At 30.3% G+C, this 11,347-nt stretch overlaps 1 protein-coding gene across 1 annotated transcript in view; it reads right to left on the bottom strand.

Annotated features, from left to right (window-relative positions):
* Nucleotides 1-4,395: 4,395 nt before the first annotated feature.
* LOC145288639 (uncharacterized) overlaps nucleotides 4,396-11,347 on the bottom strand; it is a 66,651-nt gene continuing 59,699 nt past the window's right edge. The window contains exons 7-11 of the mRNA XM_080136344.1: nucleotides 9,629-9,722; nucleotides 6,678-6,771; nucleotides 6,461-6,553; nucleotides 6,195-6,273; nucleotides 4,396-4,813 (exon numbers count right to left, since the gene is read on the bottom strand). Coding sequence (XP_079992470.1) covers nucleotides 4,724-4,813; nucleotides 6,195-6,273; nucleotides 6,461-6,553; nucleotides 6,678-6,771; nucleotides 9,629-9,722 — 450 coding nt within the window. The 3' untranslated portion in view covers nucleotides 4,396-4,723. The remainder of the gene's footprint in view (nucleotides 4,814-6,194; nucleotides 6,274-6,460; nucleotides 6,554-6,677; nucleotides 6,772-9,628; nucleotides 9,723-11,347) is intronic.

Genomic DNA, 11,347 nt, shown 5'->3' with positions numbered 1-11,347 from the left:
TCCATTTTTTTTAAAAGTTAACTGTAACTGGAAACTGACATAAGAAAAAAAACCTCCATTACTCTTTGCTACCAAAGCTATAAAATACTTAAGTCAGCTTATATTTGTGTGTTAGAATGATACAGCAATGTTGGAAAACAACCAGATCACATTATCTATTGGATAAGAATTTTATAGCGATATCTTGTGCCTTACCTAGAAAAAAAAAAAAATCAAAACATGAGATATCTTGAGAAAATTTAGGAAAATGTTAATCAAGAAGATGTTGTCTAAACATTATATAACTTTCAATTTTAACATCCTAACCCATCCCAATTATTATCAGGGGTCTATAATAACTGCATAAAAAGCATGATGTTCTATGGCAGTGAGTGTTAGGTCGTCATGTATGCAACTCCAGAAAAATAGCAGGTCAATAAGTAGGTGAATGTTCAGCCAGACTTGATGAAAAATATTATTTCAGACACTCAACTTGAGAAATTGGCCTAAACTTGATGTCCTAATAAGAGCAAACCGTCTTTGCTGGTTCAGGCATGTTGAAAGAGAAGCAAGGGGTATATCAGCATTTGCAGAAATCCAAGACAGGACAGAAAAAAGCTGGGCGCTCTAAGAAGACATCGAAAGGAACCATCAGGTAAGACTGTAAACAAGGGACAAATAAAGTCAGCCACACAGCATCTAATTTCTTGTCAAAGAGAAAATAGACAACAAACCTGAATGGTGAGAGATTTCTATCTATCGTTTTGGAAACACATTTTTGGCTGCTTACACCAGATCTAAATCTCAACTATAAGAGATGTCTAGGACTAACATGCTCAATTAAGAGCTGCCCTACCCCACAGTCAAACTGGGTGTGAACACACTGAAGATAGTAGATGCTACCTAGGATATATGCTGAGTGTTGTAGGTGGCTGCAAACCAAGTTCGGACATTAGTCAAGGCAGCTTTAAAAATTCAGAGAACTTCTCCCAATCCTAACATCCTGAGACATCCCAATTGTTACCAGGGGTACACGTCTATGATAGCTGCATAAGAAGCATGATGTTGTATGGCCGCGAGTGTTGGGCCTTCAATCAGGCATGCAACATAAAGCCAGACCAGATGAATAATATTTAAATCAAACACTATTTTAGAAAGTGGCCATCTCAAAACTTGATGTTGTAATATGTTGAAAGCGAAACAAGGAGTATATATCAGCACTTGCAGAGACCTAAAACTGGACAGTGGCAAATGGAGATGGTGAATTATCACAATCGTGATCACTGAAGACTTAATATACAGTCAGCCAGACAGCATCTAACTTCTTGTCAAAAAAAAAATATAGATGATAAATCTGTGCTGACAAACTATGATTGTTAAACCACGTGTTGTCTCTTCAGTATCCTTTTTAATTCTCATTAATGTGATGCTATGTTTTTTTTTTTTTATTAAAACCTGGTTTAACAATTATGGTTTCTCGGCACTCCTTTCATAAATTTCCGTACATTTCAGTTTTAAGAACTTCCGAGTGCTGAATGAATCTAATTAAACTCTAGTTGCCAACTCTTTTTAGTATTTGGTTTAATAATTTTTATTGACTTCATATTTAAAAATTTACTTTCAACTAGGACCTAAATACAAAACTTAAAAATGCAAAATTACCTCCCTTTTCCTATATCAACATGGCGATATATACACCTGAAGAAAGTTGGAGGTTACATCGACCGAAACGTTATGCAATTAACACTCAAGATGAGAACAGTAGTCTGAAGAATTCAAATAATACAAGATAATTAGTTTACAAAAAGAGACAGTGGTATTTAATTTGCATAAAGGTCTTTAGTTCTTGTCCAGATTTCCTCTGTATTAAAAACAAAATTTAAAAAATGTATGATGTATCTGTGACAGAACAATGCCATATTCCAAAAATTACTTAAATTTATCAAGTAGTTTTATTTTTAACTAAGAAAATCTAATTTTATGAATAAGTGAGAAGAAACTATCTCAACTTGCCATCCCAAATAAACAAAAGGAGATAACTCAATAATTTAAACCTGCAAGATCAGCCATGTAATGCCTACGATTTCCCATTAATCATTTTAAATTATTTAAAAATGACTTTTTTTTATAAAAAATAATACTACTTGATCAAGTATGTGATTTTTGGAATATATTTTCATTCAATCACAGGTAAACACACCATGAAGTACTTTTTTGTGTTTTTGTTTTTTAATATGTATGAATTCTGAACAAGCAGAAACGAACAGATTTGTTTGAATTTAGATTTAATAAACGTGCTGTGCGATTTATTTTTAAGGATTAAAAATAAATGATACTTGAGCAAACATTTCAGCATAAAAAGACGTCTTTAAGTGATGTTTTATTAGAAAGCATTTTGTTTAACATTTTTATAATTTAATGAAACAAAAAAAAATATTTTGAATTTAGAATTGAACAAAAATTGAACTTTATCATTGTTTTATTCTAAATTCAAATATTTTATTTATTTTTTGTTGTTGTTTTATTAAATTAAAAAATGTTGAATAAAATGCTTTCTGAAAGCATTTTATTTGACATTTTTTAATTGGAATTTAGAATAAATATAACAATATAGTTCTATTTTCGTTTAAAAATACTTTTTATTCATTTCAATAAATTTTTTATAACAAATTTTTAAAAATGTAAAATCAGGAACTAATAGCAACTATTGTAATGTTATTCTTATTTAAAAACAAGTACTCAACAAAATTTGAATAAAAAATCCAACATTTCATTAAAAAAACTTAACTTTGTTGTTTTAATTTAAACAGAATTTAAGATTTGAATGAATTACTGAATTTAAAACACAATTTAACACCGTCTATAGAATGAGTATTTAACCATCATCATCATCATATTTGGTTTAACATCCATTTTACAGGCTAATGTCTTGGAAAGCTTTTAGAAACTGACTGCCAAACTAACTTATCTGTGTTGCGTTATTGAATGTATATATAATATTTTTAATTTGCACTTTTCAAATGCTTACAAAATTATATATACACCTGACAATTCTTTTGTTATTATTCTCAAAATTAATAGAGACAAATTTTTCAACATAGTAGTTTATTTACAATGAACTTTTGCTCGTCGATAAAGAGAGAGACAGAACATAACTGCATTTAATTGTGTGCGACGATAGAGAAATATCAATTACACTCTTTTGTCTTTCTCTGATTATCTTAATCGCCTTATATAGACATCAGCCTACATTTATGAAATATAAATATTAAAAAATATTACATTGTTTTTTTTTATTTTGCATTGCGCAATTCTAATTTCCCGACCTAGAATGTAAGCCTTTCTTTCTTTTTGGTGATAATTACAATTCAGGTCATTTTTATGGGAGTTAAACATGTAGATAAAAAATCCATCTGAAATGTGTGTGTGCACATGTCCACTTTTATCGGCATCACCCTGGCTCGATATCCAAGATTTGGCCAGACCTTCATCCGCTTTTCTAATTTATGCTTATCACTTTCTCACATTCTTTTCCATTTACAGGCGTTCTAAAGTCATTCAGATAATTATATCTTCTTCATTAAAAGAAAAACATTAGATTCTTGCCCAGAATTCCTCCTATATTAAAAAGCAAAAAAAATCTGTATGATGTACGCAACCATGATGAAATGAAAATATCATATTCTGAAAATCATTTATCAATTTTATTTTTTAATAAGAAAATCAAATCTTAAACGATTAATGGGAATTTGTAGGCATTACAACATAAATCTCAAGTTTTTTTTATTCTTTTCAAAAATGGCAGACAAAACAGGCGCTCTTCTGTTATAAAATTTGATTCTCCTATTTTAACATAAAACTACATGATCAATTTATATGATTTTTGGAATATGATATTTTCATTTTGTCACAAGTGAAGTAAGTACATCATACAGATTTTTCTTTATTTTTGTGTGTTAATATTGAGGAAATCCTGGACAAAAATCAAAACCCAAATATTATTCTGCCTTTATTAAATAAACACATTGACTCAACATACAATGTTTAAATTCTATTGAGATTGTTGACTGCATCATTTTCATTAATAAAGCAACAGAATCAACGACATTCAATTGTAAAAAAAAAATGTCATCTAAAATATGAAATAAATGCTGTAAAAAAAAAAAAAATAAAGTTAAAGTTTAAAAAAAAAAAATGTCATCTAAAATATGAAATAAATGCTGTAAAAAAAAAAAAAAAAGTTAAAGTTTAAAAAAAAAAATGTCATCTAACATATGAAATAAATGCTGTAAAAAAAAAAAAAAAGTTAAAGTTTAAATAAAAAAAATGTCATCTAACATATGAAATAAATGCTGTAAAAAAAAAAAAAAATTAAATAAAGTTAAAGTTTAAAATAAAAAAAATAAAAAATTAATGTTTCATTTTACAGATCTTTTTTTCCTTCTTTTTATTTGTTTCCAAAATTTTACTTTGTTGGAACAATAGAAGTTCATTTTTTTATGTTTTTTTTTTATTTTTGCTTGTTATTCGGAAAATATTTAGCACCCTAATTTTTTATAAAATGCAGAAATTAAAATAAAACAATGAATTAAAAAGATGTTGACAGTAAAATGTCGGCCATTTATTATAATTGCTTATAATAATGAGAAATGGCATCAAAGTTTATTGCAATTTGGAAGAGAGCGCAAATTGCTATTTTTGGTCAGTTCAAGAGGCAGCAGTATTTCTTTGGTTGGGGAGGTATTTATAATGGACAATCATAGATATAGACAGACTTATCATCAGACACAGACACAACCTTGTTGCCTTCGGGATTGTATTTGGCACACCACACCTAAAAAGAAGAAAAACAGAGATAAAATGTCGATGCATAAAAATGAAGCAGCAAAGAGAAGGGGAAGGGAAAGAAAGAGCATAATATGATATTTTTTGAAACATGAACAATCCTATCTGATATTAACTTCATTTTTAGACATTTTTGTATTAAGTCTTCGGACCTCTTGAAAAAAATATAAAATACTGAAGTTGAGCTCATTGAAATAAATAGAACATACAAAAACAAAATGCACAAAAACAAATTAAATAAAAAAACATTTTTTTTTCATTATTTGGACTACTATTTTTTATCTTTAGTTTTATTTTCATTACATTTCAACTTTTTCTTCTTCAGGCGTAACTTGTTGAACTTAGAAATCTGCACAGAATTTTGAGTGGAAGCTTTTATTTAATCCACAAAGATTATATGCTTTTGTTCCATCAGTAGAAATAGAGTTCCACAGGCGTGAAAAAAGCTTTGTTCATGGAATCTACATTTAGGTTTAGGCACAGATAGAGTGGGGAAAATTATTGATAGTGGTTTCAGCTAGATGAGTTTTTTGTGAAAGTGTTTTATTAATTGTGTTAACTGTATTATTAATTGTGTTAACTGTATTATTAATTGTGTTAACTGTATTATTAATTCTATTAACTATACTATTAATTGTATTAACTGTATTATTAATTGTATTAACTATACTATTAATTGTAATAACTGTATTATTAATTGTATTAACTGTATTATTAATTGTATTAACTGTATTATTAATTGTGTTAACTGTATTATTAATTGTATTAACTATACTATTAATTGTATTAACTATACTATTAATTGTATTAACTGTATTATTAATTGTATTAACTGTACTATTAATTGTAATAACTGTATTATTAATTGTATTAACTGTATTATTAATTGTATTAACTGTATTATTAATTGTATTAACTGTATTATTAATTGTATTAACTGTATTATTAATTCACTTGTAGATTACACGCTTTTGAAGGTTGAAGGTTTAATCCTCAGTACAGCTCAAATTTCTGATTAGAATTAAAATTCACAGCTGGAAAGTCATTTTCTGACTAGAATTAAAATTCAAACGGAGTATATTTGGGAAATCATTATTTCTCGACGTATACACTATCTTATAAAAGAATCACAAGTTGCATTATTTTTAAGAAAAAAAAGTTTTTTCTTTTAAAAATAAGCCTGTAAATTAGTTTTGTAATCAGTTGCTGCTGCTGCTGGCTGATAATGTCAGCAAAACAATTGTTGACAATACTAATCTCTTTAGATGTATTCATAACAACTATTAGATATTTATTTGAATTAAATTTAGGAGTTTTGTTTAAAGACAGACACAAAATCTCATTCTGTTTTGAAATAGATGACAACTTACTTGATCCGAATGTTCACCAAATGTGTGTACGCATTGCCGTGTGGTTGCATCCCAAATTTTCACTTTACGATCAGATGAACTAGAATTAAAAAAAATAGTTATCATTTTCTTTTTAATTAATATTTTTAATTAATTAAGGAAGATTATAAACTTCTGTAATTAAAAAAAAGAGAGATATAGAGAAAATAAAGAGAAAAAGAGAAAGAAAGAGGTAAAGAGAAAGAAAGAGTGGAGTAGAGAAATGAAGAGAGAGAGAGATAACCTACCCAGACACAAAATGAACATTGTCAGGGTTGAAATCAACAGTTAAGACCCACGAGCCATGTCCGGACAAAGTTCCCACAAGATTTGCATGTTGACTGAAAAATATGAAAGATTTCGGAATTGAATAAATTTTATTTGAAAAATCAACTTTGTAGCAATTTGGTGAATACGACTTGAATGAACAGAATTGAATGGAAAAGAATTCTGCCTTTTACTTACACATCATAGATTTTGATGTGACTATCATCGGAACCAGTGACAAGCAATTGGGAGTCAGGTGAGAAACACAAGGACCGAATTGGCATGGCATGACCTGTGGAGAGAAATTCAAAATAAAAGAAATTGTACACATTATTTTGTATAAACAAATGCACACCTTATAGAGAATGTGTTGTTTTTAAAAATTTTTTTTTCAACTGTCAGATATTGGACAATTTTGTTTTGCTTGTTTGTTAATAATAGATGCACTGAGACTAAAGCTGCTTTCAGGACTGCCAGCAACCACTGTAAAAGAGTAATAAAAAATGCAAGAAAGCTATATGCCCAGTCTGTTAAATCCAAGGTAGCTGATCAGCGGCTTGGTTCCCACCAGTTTTGGCAAATAGCAAATAGGATCCTGAACAGAAGTGTGCGTTCTATCCCAACCATTATCAATGGACCAGAGGTCATCTCGTCAGCGTCAGACAAGGCCAAACTATTTGCAAAGAACTTTGCAGCTAATTCTACCCTATGCGACGAAGGCCATCAACTCCCCATATTTTCTCCTATAACACAGAACAAGCTAGGTAACATACAAATATCCGTGCATGAGGTCGCCAAGCTAATCAAGAACCTAGATTCCAGTAAAGCAACTGGCCCTGATGGCATCCCAATTATAGTGTTAAAAAAGCTTCAACCAGAACTTGCTCCCATACTTACGAAACTATTTAAGCGCTGCCTTAAGGAGAAGTGCTTTCCGACTCCCTGGAAGACCTCATCAGTTTGCCCTGTATTTAAGAATTAGGTGATAAGTCATCTCCCTCTCAGTACAGACCAAGTCTCCTGTGTGTTATGAGTAAGTTGCTGGAATCCATATTAAATAGAGAAATAGTCAACCACCTCAGCAGGAATAACCTTCTTAGTGACACACAATATGGTTTCCACTCTGCAAGATCTACCGCAGATGTGCTGACGGTTATATCCTACAGGATTAGTGAATCTCTTGACAAAGGCTTCCTTTCTAGGGCAATTGCTCTTGACATATCAAAGGCCTTCGACAAGGTATGGCATAAGGGTCTACTTCACAAGATTTCCAGCTACGGTATAACTGGAAATGTTTTCTCAATCATTAAATCATTTCTCTCCGATAGGCTCATAAGAGTAGTGGTAGATGGACAAAAATCGGAGGCCTGCAATATAAATGCTGGAGTCTCTCAGAGACCTAACATGGTACAATAGGAGGAAGCGTCACATGCTTCCCTGCAGTGATTTAGTCCACAATACATTGTAGTCTACATTGCACTGTAGAGAATCTACTGTTGATTTTATAAAATTATTTTTATATATAATGGCTTAAAGTTTGAATTGCTAAAATCGAGTATAGTTCAATTGTGCTCTAAACAGAAACATTCATTTTAAATGTGCCCCTGTCTTATCAAAGAACCTACTGTTGATTTTATATGCTGAGCTCTTCTGCTTGTGCAGTGATAAAACTTCTTAAATATATTTGAGATCTTAGTCTGTATAATCGTGTTACCGTTGGTCAAAATCAGACTGTTCCTCCTTTAATCAGAATTTTTTCGATTATCAATACTCATCAGACGCATTCCAATACAAAACCTATTTAAGAACACTTTCAGACACAAAGTACATTTGTGTGAAATTTAAAAAAAAAATCACCAGCCATTTCGGAGTCTGTAGGGAATGAACTTACACACACACACACACACAAAATGTCTTTTATGTATAAGTAGAGATTTATTTATATATTTAAACAGTAATAGAGATATATATTATTTAATTGGAATTCATTATTGAGATGAGTATTATTTATTAATTCATTTATTGCAGACTATTATCCTCATCTTTTTCTTAGTTGTTATTTCACGACGTTTTGGCCAAATATTCCTCTGGCCTTCGTCAGGTGGTAACCACGACAAGATAGGAACTCGGAATCTCCTAACTGCATTCTCAGCAATTACTGTCATCCATAGTGGTTTTCGCCAGCTTTGGGTAGGATTGAAATCATTATCTTCAGACAATGCTCGCCTGGAACCGTAGAGATTCAATGTGTCTATCCACTGTGCCACAGGCAACTATGGATGGCAGTAATTGCTGAGAATGCAGTTAGGAGATTCCGAGTTCCTATCTCGTTGCGATTACCACAACAACTAAGATGAGGATAATAGTCTGCAATAAATAAAGTAATGGAGATATTATTATGAAAGTGGTTGGATTTTTATGGTCAATCATTGTTGTTAATTTTATATGAAAAATGCATGTACGTTTTGTATCTGAATAGTTTGTAAATTTTTTTGTAGATGAATATTTTCTAAATTAATAATCTGTAAATGATAGATTCTATATAATTCATGTGACTTGACAGGTCAAGGTGAATCTGACAGGAATAGAACCAAGAAGTGACAACACATCCCCCGCCCCCTCCCGATAGTTTAAGTCATACCTTGGACCTTACTAGTCATACCTAATTTAGTCATACCCAATAATAAAAATATATAAATAATAAAACCTATCTTACCGTTGATGCAGATATTTTATGTATGATGAAGCATTGATTATTAAAATAATATGAAAAAAATACCTCAACTCTAAAACATAATTGCAACAGAATATTCAATATAGAATGAGTTAAAGTGTGTTTATAAAAAAAAATTGTATTTGAGTCATTTTAAAACTGAAAAGTTTGCCAGTTAATAAAACTGAATATTTGTATTTCCAAATCAAAATTAAGACACTCTGTATGTTCCATAATATTTTATTTAGTAATTCGAAAAAAGGTTGAAATAATTGTACAAAACTTTGGAAAAGTTTCTTTTAATCAATAATTGCTTTATACTAGATGACGACAAAAACCTTTAAAAAAAACCCCAAAAAAAACCAATTAGGATGAATTATTTTGGTCTCAAAAGTTTGAAAATGCAAAAAAAAAAAAAAAAAAAACAGTTTATTACCTTCCAAAGTATGTAATGAACGTCCTGTTGTTGTGTCAAAAATATTCACAATTCCATCAATAGCACCACATGCAATGTATTTGCCATCAGGACTCTTTGAGAAGAAACAAAACATATCTATTAAAAATTATTGTTTTTTTTCAATACAATAAACAAAACATATCTATTAAAAATTATTGTTTTTTTCAACACAATAAACAAAACATATCTATTAAAAATTATTGTTTTTTTTCAATACAATAAACAAAACATATCTATTAAAAATTATTGTTTTTTTTCAATACAATAAACAAAACATATCTATTAAAAATTATTGTTTTTTCAACACAATAAACAAAACATATCTATTAAAAATTATTGTTTTTTCAATACAATAAACAAAACATATCTATTAAAAATTATTGTTTTTTTTCAACACAATAAACAAAACATATCTATTAAAAATTATTGTTTTTTCAACACAATAAACAAAACATATCTATTAAAAATTATTGTTTTTTTCAATACAATAAACAAAACATATCTATTAAAAATTATTGTTTTTTTCAACACAATAAACAATAAAAAAAATTTGTAGATGTAGATGATAATCCAGAGATAAAAATATTCTCTTGCATTAGAAGAAACTTTTTGCCTCCAAAGAATTTTAGAAAATATTAAATTTCTATGTATATGCCTGGGCAGAAAATATAAAAAAAAACAAGAAGGAAGACGGGTACAGACGCTTTTTATTTTTCACCCCAAACAAGATATATTGCCACTGACACATAAGTTACTCTAATCATCAGTGGAGACATCCTAAGTGAGGATTTATGCAACAAAACGCTTGTTTGCTTTACATTTAAATTTCAGCATGTTGATACAGTCAGGGAAACAGAGAGGGAACTCTAAAGGCAGACAGTCCAAGGAAAGAAACTATTTAAATAGAGTTTTTCGGTATCTGGGTATTTCTGTAATGAAAGTGAAGAGAGGTACAAATTCAGTAGAACACGTTTAATGGAAGTACTTATAAAATAAACACAGGGATGCAACATTGCGGCAACGATGAGACAATGAGTTGGAGCTGGATAGGCCTATTAGTTTTTGGCACGTATTTGTACCAGGCCAAATTTGATAATCTTCCATGGTTGAGTGAATGGTGACTTTGTAGAGATACAGGTGTGAAAGGTTTTCTAACTCTGTAGAGGGAGTCAACCTTCTTTGCAGCAGATTTAGCAGCATCTTCTATGTACTTATTCCACTTCATGTTGACTGAAAATGTCAGACTGGGATGTTGGACTCTCAAGGATAGGACAATTGGTGGTTGGAACAGTTTCTTATAATTCTTAAAAGAAAGGAACTTTGTCTTTCGGCTCCATTCCAAGGTGGAACGATAAAATTGTAGCCCTAAAGTAAACAACATAACAGCTTTATTTTAAAACTTTTATTGAAAAAAGTCAATTCAGGTAACTTGATTATGTAATACAGCCAACATCTATTTAATGTAGCCATTTTTAGCCTCAATCACTGCTTCAATATTAGTCCAAAACTGGGAGCATGCCTTTTCCACAAGCGTCAGCAGAAGCCTGGCAAAGACTCAGTGGATGGCGGCGATCAGACTGGCTTTGGTGTTGTGGGAGGTCATGTTAGTGATGCTCTCGATGTATGATCAAACAAAGCGGGTTTAAGTCAGGGGAGGAGGGGGGGCAGTGAGAGAAGCCAAGCCCGAGTTTCTTTGGA

The sequence above is a fragment of the Euprymna scolopes genome, chromosome 2 (genome assembly GCF_053919585.1).
Source record: "Euprymna scolopes isolate OS-2025 chromosome 2, ASM5391958v1, whole genome shotgun sequence".
Lineage (NCBI taxonomy): Eukaryota > Metazoa > Mollusca > Cephalopoda > Sepiida > Sepiolidae > Euprymna > Euprymna scolopes.
Note: the sequence above shows the minus strand (reverse complement) of the source record. Positions and strands in the feature narration are given on the sequence as shown.